The sequence below is a fragment of the Anopheles coluzzii genome, chromosome 3, assembly GCF_943734685.1.
Source record: "Anopheles coluzzii chromosome 3, AcolN3, whole genome shotgun sequence".
NCBI classification, from domain to species: domain Eukaryota; kingdom Metazoa; phylum Arthropoda; class Insecta; order Diptera; family Culicidae; genus Anopheles; species Anopheles coluzzii.
In genome coordinates, this window is record NC_064671.1 from 44,468,968 (window position 1) to 44,491,611 (window position 22,644).

Below are 22,644 nucleotides of genomic sequence, written 5' to 3' on the forward strand. Positions count from 1 at the left end.
TTTAAATCTGCCGGTAAAAAGCCAAGTAAATTAACTTTAGAGTATGCAAGTCATACACGTCACTAAAACAATCAAATCGTGTGTTAGATTCCACAATCGAGAGAAGATAAATTCGTTTTTTAGGCTATCCTACAATGCCATCTCCATTCGGTTATTATTGTTTTATTTTTTTTCAAAAGAATGCCTGTCATGTGTCCAACTCTTGCATGAGTCGTATTCCTAATACTCAAAACTATTTGGCATATTATATGGGTAAACCAATAAACTTATAGATAATAAACGCATGATTGCCATAAAAGTTCTTAACTACCCACGATACCTACTTCGGTTATTACGACAGATAAGAAGAATCGAAGTTTTGGGATAAAATCATTGGAATAGTTTTTGTACTCCTCGGATTCTTATATTTATTCTATATATTCCTCTTTTTTTAATTAAGACGAGACATTCATGTTATCCCTGTGAAATCGGGTGAATCAGCTATTAATTAACAAAACACTTTACCTTTCCTCTTTGACAAAACATAAATCTCTGCCCTTACAATTCTACCTTTTGCATTTACAAGAGCTTAAATCAAAGCCTAAAGTCTAATGTTCTGAATCATTTTGCCTCTTTGTTTTGATGTATTTTGATATTTGATGGATGACAATTTTGCCCCATTCCATGACCATTCTATCCCGCACAATACATGTTCACGACTTTTGATGTTGATTGTTAAATTTAATTATGTACATTTATTTTAGTTGTTTATACGTCTACTTCTAATTATTTTTCATGAACAAGATGCTAAAGCATCGATTGCCGTTAAAACATAAGTTTAAAGTGATTTGTCCAATGGGAACAGCGCAAAATCCTTAACGTGCGATTATGCCCCGCTTTTCCCATTATAACTAATTATAGGAATATAATGACAAAACTCATCGAAGGAAAAAACAACAACATGGTCATTAACTACATACTTTAATGATCAAAATAAGTCTTAGAAGGTGTTGATAGTGAGCCATTCATTACTATGATAGCATTGTTTATTATACATTTCAAAGCTTGATGTTCAATCATGTTTTATGTTAATGGAATGGATGAAGAACATTACTAAATAGGATTGCAACAGTACTTTAATATACATAACAATACTGCGACAGACCGTACCACCCCTGTTATCATTTCATTACACAAAAAATAAAACATCGTAACCTTCTCTAACCTCTGTGAGTAGGAAGATTCATGAGCTATACCATGACAGATACAACTCACATCGCGGAACTCAGTTCATATAGTCGGCATAAAACAAACCGCGATATTCGAGTTGAAGTGAAGCATGTGCGAGCGATTATTATATTCTGGATTTCCCCAATTATATTGATAACAGGCAAAAATCCACGACTTCGGTTGCAACAGCATCCACAGCAAGATCAGTTATAAACCAGCATCATTTGAATAAAGGTCGTTCTTAGCAAGTGCCGTAAACGCCATGGGAGACAACGGAAATCGTCTGCAGTATCAGCAACTGTTGAACGTGTCCTTTGGTGATGAATTCGAGGTGTTTCACACTCAAGTATCTGACCAGCATGTTTTATTGGTAAGAAATCAGCGAGCATTGAACTGCTACCGATTGGAAGGCGAGTCTAGAGAGTGGAAGGCGTTGTGGATTCGCGATGGTTTTTTCGACGGAAAGCAGCGCGAGTTTCGTAACTCATTTTTCGTCGACGAGTCTGGTTGGCTGTTGGTGAGGAATCGTGAAGGCTTGCAGTTTTACCGTATGGAAGGAAGCGATCTGACTTTGCGCCATTATTGTTCTGAGGCGAAATATCGCAATAGGTACGGATGGGATGATGCCAACACGGTATTTCTGATGGGACGTATCTATACTGCTGCCGGTACGATCGGCATACTGACGCGAAATAAACGTGGTGCCATAAGATTCGAGCAGATGCAGGAGAGTGCTGTACTGAAAGGTGGCCCTCGACCTTTGTGGCAGTTGTACGATTCGCCGACACTACCGGAAAGCTGGAAGTTCAATTCAACGTGGCTCGGATTGGCAACCACTTATGGCACCGAGCAGTCGGCTATCATCGAGCGATCCTCAGACGTTGTAAGTGTTTACATGCTCGACAACAATTATCATCCCAAACTTGTGGGTCGTGCAGAAAACGTGCCATTTTCAAGTGCTCATAATGAACGTATCCTGTTTGGAAATATCTTTGATAGCACCGAGTATAGTGACATGTCGCATCTTAACTCCTCTGGAATGTTTCTATATCAGCGAGATAACACACACTACCGTGCTGTAGCTCAAAGCACGTCACTGGCAGTTTTCGGTCGTGAAAGGAAAGTTTGGAATAGTGCTAGCTTGATTGATGTAGATCGGGATGGAAAAGATGAACTTTGGCTTACTGGACCGCAAGGTATCATGGGATTCAGAATGTCGAACGGAAGATTTGAACAGGTCCCGTTTAATTCAGATCAAAACGAAGATTTACGTTACGCCCAGATTATCAAAACGATTCCTGATGGACACAATGTCACAGCAATAGCCGTTAGCGGTCAATCTTTGGTGTCGTTTTGTCTTGCATCGTCAAAAACATTAGTAAAAGAAGCGAACAAGAACGACGGAAATGATCAATCGGTACAATCTAGTAAAGAAATCAAATCAGTTTTTGCTCTTCATTCCCAAACGGCCCCACTTGTGGAAGCATCATTGGGCGAACAACTGGACACATCTTTGCTAATCGAACCCGTCAATCCAATGAATGGTAACTTGGAATTCGGTATTCCTTTGCTTGTCGTGGGAAAGTTATTTGGAATGTCTACTGTGAAATTTATCACCTACCAAGAAGCTTCCGAGATATCCGGATCGATGGGTGTTGGATGGTCGCTACAAGTGGACTGTGTGTACATCGATCGAAGGAATAGCATATTTCCAGAGGAACATCGCTATTATCTAATCAAGGATGGATCATCCTTTCCTCTTACTATTACTAGTAATGATTCAAACGAACAAATCATCACTTTTTCTACTGCATCCACCGAGCAGATGACTGTTACATTCAATCGTCCTCTAAATCAATGGACATTGGAAGATGGCTATGGAGAAAGCTTTATCTATGGAACATATGGTGACAAACAAGCAGTAAAAATGTATAGCGGATCTGAACATTGGCCATTTATGACTGAACGTAGTGAGTTGAAAGATCGTCTTCCATCAGTGTGGTACCTGGTAAGACAATTCGATCGTGCTGATCAGTGGATGGAATATACTTACACAAAAGATCCTATAACAGATGACTACCAATTGAGTGCTATTTCCACTAGCAATACAGCATCGCTCCAGTTGTCCTATTCAAAGCAGTACAACAGCACTCTTCTAACTGGTTATACTATTCGTACCTTAAGCTACCAGCAATCAGCAGTGCTGCATTATGTACAGCAGGAAGATAAGGTACACTTGAAACGAATCACACAGCAAAGCCACACTGCGCTGGAGTTTGACTACGAAGGGCCGAATGGTGCAATGAGTAAAATCATCTATCCCAATGGATTAATCGCCAAATTTGATTACACTTTGCTACAAATCGACAGTAATATGCTGATTAACCACTTCAAAATCCACTCCCATCCTCGTACAGCTTACGGCCCGACATATCTGTTGATCGGTGACATCACTAAACACGGTCAGGTGCGCATTCAACTAAGAGACCATCTTGGTTCCGACACAGTTGCAGTGGATGGTTCATCTATTCCTCCGCTTGGAAAATTTCCGGTGATTCATTACGAGATGTATACTGGTGAGTCATTTTTCGCTGTTTTGCTACAACACGAACGAACTCAGTCCGAGCTGTGTCTGTTTCATCAAACCCAACCCGATGTTTGGCAAGCAATTCCAACGTATCTAAAGATACCGAAGGACTCGTCCATTCGAGCCGGTCATGATTTTCTGCTGGCTATACAGGAACAATACGTGACGGTTATTGAACGGCAACAGGGACGATGGAAAGCATTGAAACCGTTCGATATTGAAAAATCGTCACTGATACACTTCTTTACGCACGGTTTCCTCACATACGACGATCGTCAGCTGCGCATGTTTGTACGGCGCAATGGAGACTGGACGGGTGTAGTTTTACCGTTTCCTGCCAATCTGATAAAAAGTAGCTCATCGCTCTTTGATCGATTTGATCATCCCGAAGAAATCATGCGTGACTTTAAGAAGGGTGTTCAGATGGATGCATTGCAAATGTTTCATAATATAATCGTGTTTCGCTCACTGTTTCTGGATGGTTTCAAAATGTACGCCAGATTGCATCTTTTGCATCTGAACTGGAAGCATGAAGTTCACCGGCAATCGACGATCGATGTTCTAATTGAAGATCTTCATACATACACATTTAATCCTCCTGAGACAGATGGCAATACGTTTGTGTTTGCCTATCAGCTGGATAATGAAAAGTTTCGACTGAGAGTTATTAGCCATCACGGAAAAATAATGGATGAAGTCGATAAAATTAAAGCACAGATAGAACAGAATATTCGCGATCAACCCAACGCACCTGAAGAAGAGAAGAGGCGCTATCGTAATGAATCATATGAAAAGATCAACTCTGAGCTGCAGGAATTATATCGTAACATTACATCCCAAATACCTTTCGCAATCGATCCATCCAAATTTGGCATTCTAGTGAACGATGCATACATTGTTACTGCCAGCCATAAAGTACTGTTTGATGGGATCGATTGGAATACGGAAAGAATCCCTCAGGAAGAACTCACCCTCGACAGCATCACGGTTAATCTTGGACCTTCCTACCGATTAGTGAAAACGCACCGTAACGCAACTTTCGATTTAATCGGTCCAAACAATGCTGTCGTATTTAACACAGACACCAATAACGCAACCGAGTTGAACATACGATATCCGGCGTTCATGGCAGTGCAAGCAAATGACTCTGCCGTGCAGTTGTTCAACTTTCATCGAAACAAACTAACGAGCCTTCCAGTGGGAGAAGTCTTCGACACCAACAGCAATACACTAGCTGTCATAAGCAGGACCATCGATGGTAAAAACGTATTTGTACGATCGATGGATTCGTTTGGCATCACTCGTAAACATGTCGTCTGGCGACACGAGTTTGTGGATGGAGGCGGACGAACATTAACAAACTATTACGAATTCAACGCACACACTGCCAAACCATACCATGGTGGATTTTTGATGACGGATGTTAAGATAACACCAGCTAACACAGAAGGACGATTTGGTTGGTTTAAGGTACATTATAATCATGCTAACAATACTTTAAGCACGAAATCAGTCTACGACTCTACAGGAAAGTTTGTAAAACTAGTTCAACCTGCTGATACGAATGGCAAAACATCACCCGATGCCGATGGTGTTCTTATGGCACGAGATGCAAAGACAGTTGTTGCAGATTTTCGTCCGTATCGAATCTCCGAGGAAATCGTGACGTACTATGGGTTTGAGCCATATGAACAAAACCAAATTGGAAGTGATGGACGATGGAAATGGAATGGTGGAACAATACAAATAGAGCAAGGTAACCATTTTCTGCATCTCACCCGTTCGGGGTCCGTAAGTGCAACTCTAATGCCAAAGATACAGTTTAGCTCGCTAATTGTTTCGTGCTGGCTGAGAGGATCCAACAAGCAGCAAAACATCGAAAATGCACTTTCTGTTAATTGCAATGGGAAAGTAGCACACGGATCTGTAGGATTTTCCATTGGCGGTTGGTCATATGTGGAGGTTATGGTAGAAAATACGAATCGCTTGGAAGTGAACATTTCATCCGGATCCAATTCTACCATAGACGTAGATCATCTGCGAGTTTTCCCTGCGCAGCTGGATTTAAATGTGCATATCTACGATACGACATTGGCATTGGAACGGTCAACGCTGCACGCAACAGGGCTGTTATCACATCGACTTTATGACGTGCTTGGCAACGAAATCGGCCGAATAAACAAGCTAGGATCGATCGAGAACCTTTCTTTCCAGTCACGCATCAGCAATTGCCGCATCGAAATACAACCTGCATACGGAGAAATTTTGCAAAAAACGGAGCAAAATACCTTCGCAGGTTCAATGCAACACGTTCTTGATATAGCTGCGTTACGGTTTCGATATGCTGCAACGACGTATTCGGGCGATATTCAGATAGAAATAGCTACTTTAAAATTTAGAATGCACATAGCGAAGGACCAGTCAACATTAAAAGTACAGTCCCATAGTATCGCCGTACCTCGCGAGGGTGACATGGTAGTGTTTCACAGTAGCAAACACTTTAGCATTTGGATCGATGGTCATTTAAAAGTGGAGAATTTAATCACGTCCAATGAATCACGTTCAAATCGATACGAAATTAGAAGCAATAACGTACAAACATTTGATGCAATGTTACTCTACGACGTGAATATGAAGGTGATTTATCTAACGGATTTCGGTATGCCAAAACAAATAGTAGAACTGAAGGACACAGGGACAGTTGCTTTGCAAGAAATCCTATACGATGAGCTTAATCGTCCTGCGGTTAGAACCAAATGGACGGATCTGGACACCACCAATTCGTCCATATTGTTTAGCTATCGACATAATTTCATCGAAAAAGAAGAACGATTTTGGAAGACGGGGCAAATGGAGGGTACAGTTACACTGTTGAACTCCGACTGCGAAGGTTTTCCTTACAGTCGCACAGTTTACATGGACAATCCTTTGGAAGACAAATCTATCCAATCACTCCCGGGCAAGTCATTTGCAATCGATGGACCCTTTGCTCAGCACTTTAATTCCATTCAAGGTATAGATTTTTTGACAAACCTTTTCCCAACTCAGGACGGATTTTACTACGAAAGCGAGCAATATCCAGATCAATCCGTCTACGTGTTAGTATATGATAAACGCAAACTGAAGGTAGCCAGCTACGTGAAAACGCATCATGGTGATCATCATTTAACCACCTACATGTATGACACTAACGATCGCTTAGTTTTGCAACTACCGCCAGCTTATCACGAACAGGCGGACACATTTTCCCGAACAATTCCATTTTTTGGAGGAAACTTTTCGCCCGAACATACCGAATTGCAACGCACCTGGGGAATGAGGTACGAATATGATAATCAGAGTGGCCTGCTAACGCTTAAACGAACGCCTGACGCAGGTAACACGCGGTACATGTACACACCAGAAGGTTTACTGCGCTTCGTGGTTCAACAGAATAGTAGTAACGTGATGTATTACACTTATAACTCGGTGGGAAAGCTCAAACAGAGGGGAATCGTGAAGCTAAGTTCGAACGAGCTTTATAGTTATTTACCGAACGACTCGGATTTGCCTGCTTCGAGCAATTTCATACTGTTGCATCACGGAGAAAACAGTGTTGCTCCATTGCACCGTCATAGGGTGGAGAATATTCAAAAAATATCTGGTGATCACATTCTTTCTGATGTTTTGTTATCTAACCATCAATCACAAATCATTACTAGCGCACTGTACTCGAGCGGAAACGAATCACTGGCTATCAACTACGAGTATCAGAAAAATCAAATACACGAGATACACTATCCTGTATCGGTTAAGGGGAAAAGATTTCGTTTACGATACAGTTATGATAATCGTGATAAATTGATCGGTATCTCGAATGCTGCCACTGATGAAAAGTTCATAGCAATTGATAACAACAGCCTTGGTTTACCGAAACGTGTGCTCATTCAACCCAACTCTCGGCATGCATATCAGCGTACGTATCATTACAACGAGCCGGGATATTTGACTCGCATTGAAGATCCATACCTAACCGAAACGATCGACTATTCGGGCTCGGGGTACGGTGGACGTGCGATCGGGGACGGTACCGTGCAGGCCACACGCTTCCACGCATCCTGGCATGCACACAGCAATTTAAAGCTTCTGAAGCTGAAACCTTCCCATCTAGGCACAGGACGAAGGGCAAAGTTTTGCTACGACGCACTTGTGTCTGCCGGATATTTAGACTCGCAGGGCAGACCGTTGAAAAGTCTCTATCTAATGCTCGAGCTTCGCTTACCGCTTGTTTGTCGGTTAGGAACGTACGGGCATCAGATTGCTGCAGCTTTGAACAGTCGAGGGTTTCCCCAGTTCTACGGTCATCGATACGATTACGGAAGCCACCGGCAATTGATTCGTGCGAAATACTTTCAGAGTAGTGCCGAAGAGCTGTTTAATCCACTGCGCAAAGACACGTTCGAACAAATTCAAGGCATTTCGCAAGAGAGTTCTACGGACATATGGCATAAGCTCGTGGATGCAGGATACTTGCACACGGATTGTTATTCCACCAGTGCAATGAAATGCCATGGTTTACCGGGGAAATCTCTATTCCATCCTACCATTGCTGGTCACCCGAACGCGGTAACGCTCAGCAGTTTGTTGGTTCGTGTAATCACACAACGTAAAAATCTTGCCAAGAACATGTTTGATCAACTGTGTGCCGGATGGTACAAGGACGATATACCGGATGCAATAGCCGACACATGCAATTCGGTCTGGACAATTCTTTCGAACGAAGGTTTGATTGGGCCCAAGTCTAACTTTAGCATGACAGCAATTAATCAAGAGTTGCGTGATCTCTTAAGCGAATATGCATCACATTTACCAGCAATTATTGGAGCCCTGTACCATAAGTTTGCCACCGCACTTGGTCACAGTTCTGCTGACGTTCAGTCCTACAAAATCGACGCCAATGGAAATCATCAGCATTTTTACACCGGTTTTCGGCGATATCGGCTCGAATATGTTAAAAATACAAACAAAATAGCGTCCGTCTACCGCATCAACTTCACCGCACGGTCTGGTCTGGATGAAACGCGCTATCAGGTAGAGCACGACGAAGAAGGTAACGTAGTCCGGGCCACACATAAAGGTATCGAGCGTATCGTTTACGATCCACTATTCAATCGTCCGTCGAAAATTATGCTCTCCGATGGAAGATACTTGGAATTTGAGTACGACGTTCGAGGGTATCGTTTGTACAAATACGTGTATGATTCCGCGGGCAGGTTAAGCAGGAAAAAGTACTACATCCGGGACGTGCAGGGCAAGCCGTTGATAGAGTATGAGGGCATTTATGAAGGCAAAGAATCAGAAAATAACGCCCCGTCCGTCGTACGAGCCACGGTATTTGTTTACGCCGATGATCGACTGGTTGGTTTTGTACGCAACGATCAGTTCTACAGTGTATGGCTCGATCATGAAAGATCGGTAAGGTTAGTGATTAAAAATGGCGAGATCGTGGCCGCGTACGATTACCTGCCGTATGGTGAGTTGCTTCGCTCTTACGGCGATGATCCTGATGGTCATCTTGATTACCGCTTCACTGGACAGGAATGGGATGAAGAGACAAATCTGTACAATTTCCATGCCCGTTTGTATGACCCAGAATTGGGACGTTTCCTGCAGCTGGACCCGAAGGAACAGTACGCTAGTCCGTATCTGTATGCCGGAAATTCTCCAGTCTCTTTGATCGATCCCGACGGTCAATTCGCTATTCTTTTAATAGTGAGCATAGTAACGGCTGCCGTTGGAGCGTACTTGGGAGCATCGGCAGCTAACAAATCTTGGAACCCAGCCAAATGGGAAGTGAAGAAGGCAATCGTGGGAGCAACTGTGGGAGCTATCGTCGGTGGTTTTGCTCCGGTTGGCATTGCCGGTTCGATTAACTTTCTTGCCGGTGCCGTTGGTACCACAGCGGCTGTCGGTATAACAGCGGCCACTTCAGTCGGTTTCGCTTACGTTAGTACCGCGTCCGCAACCAAAAGTTGGAATCCGATCAAGTGGGACTGGTCCCAACCGGGTACATGGAATGCGCTTTTCACCGGGAGCATATCTGGAGCCTCATTTTACAACACGATCGGAAGTATCCATCAAGCGGTCATATCATTTACAGGCATATCGCGCGCTGGTTTCATCGTCCTGACTACCAGTGCAACGGGAGGATATTTGCTTTACAAGGGAAGCAAGGCAAATGATGGAAACGCCCGTTTTTGGGAATGGGACTGGAGCAAACCGGAAACGGTGTGGAGTACTCTCAAAGGTATCAGTTCCGGTCTTTCCATATCCCCAAAACTAAACAGGTTAGATAAATTTGTTATTAATAAAATGGATAAAATTAAAGATATGAAAGTGGTTCTGAAAGAAAAAAATTTAAAATTTATTACGCAAATCAAGGAAAAAGTTGGAAAAATGAAACAGATTGGCTATCATGTTTCAAGGAATGATGTCACGCAACATGCCATTACTACTGGGAAAGTAGTAGGGCGGCCAGAAAGCACATTAATATTTGATAAACTTCCTTCCGCGGCATCCAAGGTGATTGACGAAATTATAATAACAGACAACTTGGTCTTGACCATTCTAAAGAAAAAACATCGACGAAGCGTTAAGTATAGTAATTTGACGAGTGATTCGCAATCATATGAAACTATTAAGAATAAAAATAGCCTAATGAGGTTTGAATGCTGCATAGATTGCTCACAAGATGCATCTTCAATAACGTCTAACTCATACAAAGTAACAAATTGGATAAACGAAATATTTGAACATTTTTTCAACACGGCAAACCAAGGGAAACAAGACCAAGAAGATCGAAAGGTCAATCCCTACTTAAAACATCACAAAAGGCTAACTACAACTCCATATAGCCAACTGTTTCCGCACGAATTCTGCAGATAATCTAAACACAATCACATGCTACGAGCAGCATGGTCTTTCTTACGTGTTTCCTCACAACACTAGCAATATAATTGGCATCACTGAAGATCACTATTCTTCATGCTATCCAATAGAATATAATGGGCTCCTTACTACCGCCTGTGCTGGTACGAATAGTTCTTACATGTACACGCCTTACATTCGACCGGTAAACTATCTCGATCAATTGAATGGAACTCTTACCTTGCTTCTCGTTGCCCCGACCGTAGTAAGAAATATTGCATCAGGATTGCGAAATTTATTCTTTAAAAAGAAGCCAGAGCAACAAGCGCATGAAGTTTCAACACTAGAACATTCACAAATAGATAAACAATTCCATGATTTGAAACAAACAGTACAAGAGTATCGACAATTAGCGGACAACCGAAATAGCGGCAACTGGTTAGATAACATTTTTAAAGACATCGAAGAAGATTTTTATGTTTTTCTTTCTACTGTTAATCCCTCTCGTACATTCTACTATCAGCTGTGTGAACGTATTGCTGCGCTTAGTGATGAGCTAGAAGAAAGTAGACACATTTTGCAGCATAAATTGTACTCAAACAACTCACAATCTTTAAATAACTTTACATTTGGATTGCACACGCAGGAGATTTTTCCGTTGCAGTTCAATAAGGCCAGCTCTATGGCTACAATTAATGAATACAGAGTATGTTCAAAATGTGTGCAATAGGAATAACACATCAAGAAACCAGCGGATTATTACGAGCATTAACGTAACAAGCTAGCATTAGTAGCTTTAATCATTTTTTCTGAATATACAAATAAACTATTAGCGATTACGAGCTGTCTCACGATAATGCATGTAAAATAAAAAGAATAAATTGTAGGAAAAAACTAAAACTATGCTTGTTTCATTTAAATTTCTCAGCGTACTCATCTATTATCTCTATGCGTAAGTAAATTTACAAACAATGTTTTATTGTGTTGTGTTGCATATTATTTTTTAAATATTATAAGACTTTCAGAACATTAGTCATTTAAGTATTTATAATTGTAATGTAAATTATGACATATTTCTACAATTTAGAGACGATCTATAACAATCAGAAACATATTTTGAAATCAAAAGCCTGCATAATAATATTATAGTGTATTTATCGTTTAGTTTTGCTTAGTAAAAACGTATTATGGCTTTTTTATTTTAATTCAATTTTGATTGTAGGATTGCGTTAAATTTAACGTTGTCAACCAGCAGATCAAAAGCAGATACGACATTTTGTAGTTTATGATTAGTTGTCCGTCCTGCATATAGACAGTCAATCTTACTGTTCGCATTTCTTCTAGCATGCACACTGCTGTCCTTTGCATGGTTATGTTCTCTTAACACGCTTTGAAGCCGTTGCAAGATAAAATCTTCCCTTATTTCTGCTTCAAGAGCATTTATCCGCTCCTCTAACAAGTTCATTGAGCCTTGCCCTTTGCTCAAATATACTTCTACATCCTCTGCCAGATCTTCATACGTCCATTGAGCCCAGCTTAGCTGTTGATGTGTGTTAATCTGTGTCTTCATTTCATCTAACCTGCAATAAAGCATTTTCTTTTCATATTCCACCATATCTGTGTGAGGCACTTGATGGTCGCGTTTTGGACGCGAAAAGATATACTTAAATCCAAGCTTAATTTCTTTCCAGGCAATTGGTGCAACCTGTGCCAGTAATATCCACCCATCGACAAAATCAAAAACTCTTGCCGTTTCCTTCGCCGTGTATACCAATGAAGACCACTCTCCTTCACAGGAGGCTGATGGATGTCCATCGTATGTCAATGGCATACAGTATTTGTAATGGTCGGCATTTTCAATTCGTGGATTACTTTCGAATTTAGGTATTATCGTCACCGTAGAACTATGTCCGAAGCATGATATCATGCCGTCGAGGTGCTCCTCGGAATAAATTTTATAGCAATTTCGCAACGAAAATGCTGATTTTGCCATGTTTCTTGTTGGTGCAGAGATCATTGAAACTCTCTTATCGAATACGTTCTCGTTTTCGCGCATCGATGTACTAAACAACCATTCGAATGGTAACTTTATCCAGTTGTTAAACATATTATGCAGTGATGATGCGGACGATCTTTCCATATGATTTGGTAAGACAATTGACTCATTGCTGCCAATTCTTATTGCATCCGATCGAATGCGGAAACGGAGCATCCGTGCCAAGTTCGGTGGCTTGGGTAGCCTCAATTTGGGCGAAGCCTTCGACAAAGGCTTAACTATAAAGTCTGAAAATTGCTCAGTTGAAAAGAGTACATTGATGGATGCTTCCGCTGCCGTAAACTCAGGGATGGCGCTTTCAGTTATCAGCGACATGCGTAACGAAACAATTAGTGAATAGAATCCTACAGTTAGAAACCCTTTCTGCAAAGTTTGCAAGTTGCGAACACCAACGTATAAGAAATTCTTGGTATGCATGATCAATCTCGACCAATCACGCCCCAACGCTAATTGGGCGCGGAATGTAATCATGTTAGCAACGAATATATCGACGGTACGTTTCACTTTTCCCGACCATTTGCTGATCTGTCTCGGCAAGTTTCGAAGGAACAGCACTCCAACGGTAGCAGTAGTAAACCCGTCAACGAAGCTCATGTACAGTGCGGGATCTGAGTAGTCCCATTTGGTCATGTCAAACTCACCACCCTGACCAAGCGCGGCAAAAAGATACGTGAAACCAAGACTCATGGTGAGTTTAGCTACAAAAAATAGAGCCTTGGCGGCGACTGAAGTTATCGATACGAAGGAACTAATCAGCGAAGAAGGATTCATCAATATCCATGATGACGTTGCTACACCGTTCATCAACGCATTCCACGTGCCTGGACTTGAGTAGTCAAACTTTGTAGGATCCCATGTACCGCTGCTGGCCGCCATCATAAAATAGGCGAAGGTGATACCGGTACCAACCATAATAGCAATTGACGTACTTAGCGATAGTCCCATCCCGACGAAAAACGCTACCGAACTGGCCATATTGAAGGGTATGGATGCGCCTGTAACAGCACCTGTCAGCAGACCTATCCAGGTCGATGATGATCTCCAATCCCACTTGAGAGGATTCCAACAATTGTTGGCTGATGCAGCACCAAGATACGCTCCGACTAACGCCAAAATAAGCACAGCCAATGTGAAGGCAAATTCACCATCTGGATCGATCAACGAAACGGGTGAGTTTCCGGCATAAACGTAAGGGCTTGGGTACTGTTCTTTTGGATCCATTTGATAGAACCTCCCAATGTCGGGATCATACAAACGAGCTCGATAGTTGTACAACCCGGTCTCCGGTTCCCACTCCTGACCCGTGTAAAGATACGAGATCTGTCCGTCCAAATCGGTCCCAAAGCGTCGGAATATCTGCCCATATGGAAGATAATCATATGCGGCGACTACTTCGCCCTCTCTCACCACCAAGCGTACCGATCCTTCATGATCTGTGATGACCCCGTACAGCTTATCGTTGCGCACAAACCCAATCAGCTGCTGATCCTTGTAGATGTAGCTCGTCACTCGCACGTCGGGTGGTTGATCGCTCGCAAGGTAGCTCATATCCATGTCCATCAATACCAATCCATTTGCGTCTCGAATATAGTACTTTTCGCTCATTACCTTTCCATCCTTACCCCGAACCTGCTTGAATGTCCGCTCTGCGCGCACATCATACTGATACAATATCTTCTGTCCATCGGTCATCTCAATTTCACTAACCCGCTGCAGAAGCTTGTCATATGCCATGTGCTTTATGCCCTTGTGTTCCGCCTGGATTACGGCTCCATCACCATCATGGGCCATGGTGAATTCCTCTCTACCACCTTGAGCGCGATCGAATTGCTGGCGATATAGCTTGGTGATTTTATTTGTGCCCTCCTGGTACTCCAAACGATACCGCGAGAAGCCCGTGTAAAACTTTCGATGATTTCCATTTGCATCGATTTCGTACGATTGCACATCCCCAGCCGACCTTCCCAAAGCCGTCATGAAGTGATGATTAAGCACCCCAACAATATCAGGCACGTTTGATTTGTATCTCTGCAAGGCTTTTTTAAACGCTTCATTCAAAGACGCTACAGGCGCATCCGCGCTTTCACCGAACAACTTTTGTTTCATCATTTCTTCCTTGAGGTTCGTACAAGCTTTCAAAATCACGTTCGATCCTTCAATCCATCGTGTACACTTTTCTTCAAACGTTTTTACATCCAATCCCTTCCGTGCTGAGATGGCCTTCGATAGCATCAATTTCAAGTGATGGCTATATCGATGTTGATGGATAAAGTCATTGAATATCGATTTGGTACCTTCACGTCCATGGCAGAGGCTCGGATTGGTGCAGTCGGTGGTCAGGAAGGATTTCTCTCGCAGTGCTTCCCAAATCTTTTTCGATTTCGCTTCATCAATTCCTTTTATCTCTTTGTGGAATGTGTGATGCGTCAATGGTGCAAGCTTCAACTCTTCCAATCCGTGGAAATACTTCGCCTTAATAAGCTGATCATGATCGTCATAGTCATATCGATGACCGTACTGATAGGGGAAGGATCTGGTGCTCAATACCTTCGACAGATGATTCAGAGCGAGTCGTTTTCCACACACAAACGGTAGATCGTCATTCATGTCACCGTACAACGTCCGGTTCACCAGATTGTTTTCGTCAATATAGCCTGTACGCTTTAGCACCTCAAGACACAGTGACGCCTGTGCTCGGTTCATGTTGTCTGACATTAGATACTCCGTATAGATACCATTGCGAAGCGGGCTGGCCGCCTTTTGCCAGTGGGCGGTGAAGAACGTCTTCGATATTAAACCTTCATAGATCGGTGTGTAAGAGTCTTGGCCGTAGGAGTCTGTTTCCAGGTAGCTTACACTTTCCGTCAGATAGTTGTCTGCCAGCTTTATCAAAAAGCCTGGTTCGTTGTAGGTAAAGTTTCTCTGGAATGTATGCGTGGGATCCGTTCGTACGTTCATTGTTTCCACCATGCCATCTGCATTATAGGAGAACTCAAACATAGGAACTCGCTTTGTCGATTCCTTGATAGACTTTACTTCTCCATTTTTGTTATAATCGTAGATCAGAGTAAATGATGATGCAGCCGAATCCATAGGATATCGCAAAGAATGCAATTTTCCGTTCTCATATTCGTAATCAATCGAGTAGGTTCTGTTAATTGTTGGCACAAAAAATACTTTTTTGATCACTTGTTCGTTCTCGTCAAAGATCAGACTCTCCATCATCTGATTTTTGCCTATCTTTCGGGTAGATTGTTGCGATCTATACCGCACATCTGGGTTGCTTTCGACCTCGCCATAGAAAGATTCAATCAAATCGGTTGACTCAGGAACTTCGTTTGTCTTCACTATCTGGTAACAACTTTCACGCGTTAAATTAACTAACGCTTCGCGCATCACCTTACCATGCGAGGAGTACGTAAAATGAACCACCCGATCCATGTTAACCCTTTCCGGTGCGTTGTAGTGTATTGAAAAACGTAAAATTCCTGACTCACTGTAGATGTACTCATAGGTACCACCATCCGGTGTGCGCTTGCCTATCAGGTTCCCGTAGTCGTACTCATACGACACCCGCCACAAATTTCTTAGTTTTATTTCTTCCTGCGTGTTTCCTCCGGTCAAGAACGGTCTCGTTCTGGAGGTGGTCTTTGCGAGTGCATGAAACTGAGGTGGTAACACTTCAATTAAATGACCGTAGGTCTCAGAATATGTGTATGTTGTTAGCCTATGCTCGTAATTGCCCACCTGCCAATATTTGGCAACCTTGTTTCCGCGCTTATCCTCGACCGTAGCCCGAATCGCACCTCCCGGACGTTCCACAATGCTTTGACGATAACCTTCCGCTACGGGAAATATATTTGCCAATACCTTTATCTCGGGACGCATAGCGTATCGGCGTTTGTACTTACCGAGTACGGTATACTCTTTCCCTGGCAATCCCTGATACTGTTTATTTTCCGTCGGATCGTTCGCATAAATCGTGCGTGAGTATGGAAAACCTTCGCAGGATGGATGGGCTTTAGCGACCATACCGCTCATCACGTGACTCGTACCGTGCACTTGAGTGATGAAGTTTTCATAGAACGCAAAATATTCCTTTAAACGACTCGTGAGCTTCGTCCACTTGGTTTGCATTATGGGACGATCGATTTCGTCGTAGATGATCTCACGTACGCGCACTGTTCTTGGATCATCATATACAACCACCTGCACCGGCCGTCCCATCCGATTGTGGTATGTAACTTTTACCCGTGCGTCATACATCACCAGAAATTCTGCTATCTTGATTGATCCCGTTGGTAGTAAACGAAATTCTTTCAATGCTTGAGCCCGTGAATCAGGCTTTATAAGTGTTTCGCTAAGTAAATGTCCTTCCAACCACACCGATACACGCAGCTCGGTAATAAATATAAGCACTTCGCCAGCCTTTGGTGGCCTGTTGCAACTGTTAGAAGATTCTGTAGAACAAAATAGATTGAATTCTTGCCCATTCCAACTGAACGACAATTTGCTATCATCCACGCTTGTATTGTAGACAAAGCGAAGCGCTACTGACTCGAACGGTCGATCAAAGGTGCGGCTTAGCTCTCCTCGTTGAGCAACACTGCCAGGGTTGTACTCAACCTCACCATATCTGATTGACCACTCCGTACTGCCCTGTTTCCAGTAGGATGGTTCGAATGTTTCGAATGTACCGTAGTTCGGCTTCATTTCAATCAAGCATTGTCTGGCGTTAACCGAGGCAACAAATGCGGTCTTAGAATGCATGGCAAAGTCTACCACTTGCCCATCTTCCGATAGCAGTGCCACTCGCTTCCCAGTGGGACTATAAAGGTTCTGTTTCAGCAGGCCGTTATTGCAAAGCGTAGCTCTTACTTCAGCCGTATCTGGCGTATAAACGTTGGCACGAAAGTTTAAGTTCAATGGAGAAAACCGCACATGATCAACGTCGATACTTGTATGCGATTCGGAAGGTTTGATAGTGATATTGAACGACAACTTCGAACCATCAGCCGTGTGTGTCGTATCAATAGTCATTTCCACATAACACCAGTTTGACATTATGTGATGCACTTTTGCACCAGTCAACTGTACACGCTTTTGGTTGTTCAAATTGACAAGCTCCACCATCAACACGTTGAGCATGTCGTCCACTTTTGGCACCATTTCACCATTGCCGATTCGCACCCAAAACGAAACAATCCATAAATTCTTTGGTTCAGTTGGCGTAAACGTTGCCTTTAAGGTCGAGCTTGCCGGAAGTTTAAGGTAATGGTTATCCCGCTCAAATTGCACATCAGCTAAATTGAACGACCACTCTTTATCTACCCCATAGCGATTAAGTTCGTACGCTTCGAATCCATAATATGACGCCACTTCATCCGCTAACTTCAGTGCCCCTAAGTCTATTATCTTTAGCTGTTTGCTCCTATCCCATATCGTCCGTTCAAGATCCTTCACATCCGCGTCTCTGTTACTTTCTTGTTTGGGTTTCTCGCGCACTGTGACGTCGGTTCCATCGGCTGCGAAAGATTTTTTCGTGGTTGCTCCCGTGCTGGAATTAGTAGCTTGCTCGTACCATCCAAATCGTTTCTCGTTGTCGCCCGGAGCGACTTTCACGCGATAAAACATGGCACCCTCGCTGGAAAGATGAACATCCCGCGGATGGTAATTGTAAGACGAAGTGCGCAGCTCATCCTGATCGAGCCGTACGCGCTGCTTGGTAAACAGGCTCGTCATCTTCAGCAGAAATGAATCCACCGGTCGAAAGACGACAAATTTGCTCGTCTCGTTCACATGCCGAACCGTCACCAGTGAAATAGTGTTACTGGCACGCACCATCGTCACGTTCGCGGGCTGCTGAATCGTTTCCTTCGTGTGGAAGAAAAACATGCTCAATTGTTTACCGGCCGGTTGCGATTGGATATACCGGGGCGCGACAACCTGAATCTCCTGCGGGTTGTTAGTTTGCGTATCGTACACGACCGCGTGTCTCGGCATTTCGTACACCTTGAACGTGTCCTGGTAACTGTACTTCGCCAGCTTAAAGCCAGCCCCAAGCGGCTGATCCACCTTCTCCATGCGCATCGTCGCCGGATCGATCGGTTGCTGCTGCCAGGTTTGCCCATCGAACGACAGCTGAACGTTTCCCGTCACCACACCGTGCTGGTTTGTAAGCACACCAAACTGCGAAAGATCCATGGCAAATTGCGCCTTACTAACAACGGTTTGGCTAATATTATCCACCTCTTCGGCGAACTTTTCATCTACCTCTTTCTTGTACTGTGCCTTCTTTTCCACTGCCTCGCCACTTGCGTCAATCTGTTTGTACGATTTTTGTTTCTGCTCCGTGAGCGAATTGTTGAGTGGGCCTTTCATGCTTTTCAGCTTCAGAACGTATTTGTTATTTTGCACCTTGTAGTGCAGCTTGAAAACGTCTCCATCCTTAGTCGGCATATCGTACTCGTACGTGTCAAAGTTCGCTATCGGAATCTGCACGGTCTGTTTTGATACCTGCGTAGCACCACGATCGTAATTCATAATTAAGAAAAATACTTTCAAATTCAACTTTTGACCATCCAGTACCGGCACACGTATGACGATTGCATTCTGATACACAGTGACCGCATCGGCCAGGAAACCCTTCCGCAAAGCGGTACTAAATTCTGCATCCAAAACGAACGCGTTCAGTAGCTTATCAATATCGGTAAAGATATTGGTCGGGGCTTGAGTAGAGCCTTTTTGCCATTCATTCTTAATCCCCATCGTCCACACATCGATGCTCGAAGCGCTGCACATCAAGAAACCGTTCCCAAATGTGTGTATCAAAAACTTGGGCGGCAGAGATTTCTGCACTTCCGTGTCGTTTAGATTCCCCTTATGGTTGATGGTTAGCACACGCAAAGTTTTCAGATCGCACAGTACAACAAACTTTTTGCCCACACTTATGACAGCGTCCAGTGGAAAATCGCTTATATATTCCTTCTCTACCCAGTCCTTGCCAGTAAACTGTAGAACGGTTACCTCCTTCTGCGAGCCGTAGATGAGCACCACCACCAGCATGTCTTCCAGCGCGTGTATCGTGTGACTTTTTATACCGGGTTGACCAAAATGTAGCTTCTCTTTCATTGCTTTCGGTCCATCTGTGCCGCCCAAAAGGTTCCGAATAGTAATCGCAACACGGTCGTCCTCAAACTCCTTGTCCAAAATAACGGTATAGTCCGGTCCGTAGTAGATCGTTGGATTTAAATCCACTGGCACCGCTTCCTCGAAGCGTGTTCGATCGATCTGCACGTCACTGTACTCCAGCATCGATTCGAGCCGATTGGGGTAAACGATCTTCCACATACGATCATCCTTGTAATCGAATTTGAACAGCGGTCGATCCTCTTGATTGATCTGTTTGAGCCAGTTTCCTTCGTACTCGAACGACACGTTCTGTTCGTAGCATGTGGTGTTCACTTTGAAGTTCACCAACTTGTTCTGCTCCGAATACTTGAAGCTAACGCTCGATCCACTGCTCAACTCTATGCGTGCCAACCGATCGCCTTTCCCTTCCACGAGCGGGTCGTAATAGTAATTTGCATAAGCACCATACTTACTCTCCTCGTGCACCAAATACCAACGCGATGGCAGCTTCCTTTTCTTTGCTGATTTCTCTCCGCACAGAGGCCAGGATGCACACACGTCCTCTTCGCGTCGCTTGCTCAAGTTTTCCCATGCGCCGTACACGAATGTACGATCTTCCATTGTCATTTCCCAGCGTTCCTTGGAGGGATAATATTTGATCGTTGCCTGCTTGAACCCATCGATTTCGAAACTCCAACAGTCAACTGAATCCAAGTGCGGGTAGCGTTTCAAAATGATTCGATTGTTGTTCTTCAACACAGCGTAGTCATGATCTTGCAGAAAGGCGCTGTTCTTTCGCTCCACGCTGATATAATCCAACGGCAAGGACCAGCCGCGCCCGAAGAAACTCTCAAACGGAATGTTTTTGTACTGTACATACTTGCGCACACTCACGCCGAAAGCGTTCGGCAGCTCGATCAGCGGTATGCTAAGCTCGACCGTACCCGCGTGCGGGTTTAACGGTTGCAGCATACTGTTTAGATCGAGCTGATCATGCAACCATACGATGTACTTCTTTTGCGGTACCAGTAAGGGTGCAACGGCATTAGCTTTCACAACAGTTTGTGCGGCGGACGGGACATCGTATATCCTGGGGATGTAGGGCTTCGTTTGCACACTTACAAGATTCGCGCCGGTAAAAAGCAGAACGTTAAAGCCATCACTGTCAGCAAGCTTTGTGGTCAGCTTTGGTATGCCGTAACGCATTTCACCATCTTCGATCGTTTCATCAAAAATGTTAACCAGCTCGAACCCATCGTTACCAAACACTGGACGATACAGGCAAAGCCCCCTTGGTCCAGAGGCAATTAGCTCGTCCCACTTGTCGCCATCGATGTTTACCGTCGCGATCGATTCTATAGTGCGCCTGTTCCAGCCACGCAGTTTGGAGAATGCCGTTGAATAGTACACCTTCTCGAAAACGCCAGACTCTTCAAAGAAACGATACATGGTCAACCCCTTGGTCGTAAAATGGAGCAGATCGTTGATGTTAGCATCGTCAAACTTCGCAAACATGATCCTATCATACTCATCGTCCAGCGGGAGAAAGTCCTTAACAGTGGCCAACTCCTTCAGTTGATATTGATTGTCAAATCGGAAAAGCTTCAACTCTGCGGCGGTACGTAGCGCTATCGATAGCTGCGCATTGTTGTCGTAACGCTCCACCAACGATATAGTGCTAGAAGGCTGCATCCATGCAGCCTCCAAATCCAGCTGCTTTTTCAATGGCCGCACACGTTTGCGCGGATCACTCGGTTTGGCCGAACTAAATTCAACGACCGAATGCAGACGCGATATGACACCGATGTACTCCGCAGAGGGATAAATGTTTCCAAAAAGAATGGTGTTATTTGACAAAGCATAGCCATACTCATCGTGGTACTTTGCTGCCACCAACAGTTCGTTCAGCTCCTTCTTATTCCAACGATACAACACGAACCCTTTCACCTTGCGCACTGCAAGCAACCCATCGTCATATACCGCCCAAGGGTAGCTAGCATCGTCATTGGAAACAGCGAAGAAATTATTACGTTTGTGCACCTCGGACCAACTTCCACCCATACGCTCGTAGATCAGCAGGGCCCGATTATTGCGTACAAAAATAATTTGCTCTGCGCTGGGTGCTCTTTTTACTTCCACCGTATTGCCGGGAGGCGCTTTAGTAAGTGATTTCCCGGGCAACTGCAAGCTGTAGAATTGCTTAGGCGCGTCCATATTGGACGGATGAGCTTTCGACCACGACCTTCACTACCTTCGTCAGCACAATTCACTGTCAGTTGATAATATTGATGATATTTAACAAATTTCACTATTCAATTTTTTTTTATATAGGGCAAACTCTCGATCTTTCAAATGAAAGATGCATTAGTATATACCACGCACTAAGCCGATTGCCTCGGAAACAACGAAAATTCAAATGTCTTCCAGTAGTTGAGTCTTGTTGTTGACTGAACTCTACGTTATGCATTTCGCATCTTATATACTGCCCGCATCAGTGCTCTCTTTCAGATCAATAGATCGTTTTTTCCACAGAGGTTTATTCAAATGCTCTTTATTTGCTCATTCATTCAACTATTTACTTCAGCTGCTATCCACGCTATCAACAGTCAATAGGATTGAATATGTGCTTCAAAGATTATTACTTGCGAAACCTATTAAACAAGAATACACTAGATATTGTACAAACACAAAGAATCTGCGGCTGTAATATTATCGTCACATTGAGCAATTTACCATGAAAACAAATATTCACAAG

The 22,644-nt window shown here is 43.5% G+C and overlaps 2 protein-coding genes across 2 annotated transcripts in view; both read left to right on the forward strand.

Moving 5' to 3' along the window:
- LOC120958548 (60S ribosomal protein L37a) overlaps window positions 1–22,644 on the forward strand; it is a 342,039-nt gene that overhangs the window by 302,379 nt on the left and 17,016 nt on the right. The gene's annotated exons all lie outside the window — the stretch shown is intronic.
- On the forward strand, window positions 1,442–11,576 carry LOC125907239 (uncharacterized). The gene has a single exon (XM_049608380.1). It carries the CDS (start codon window positions 1,472–1,474, stop codon window positions 10,718–10,720), a length of 9,249 nt encoding a protein of 3,082 aa, XP_049464337.1. The 5' UTR covers window positions 1,442–1,471; the 3' UTR covers window positions 10,721–11,576.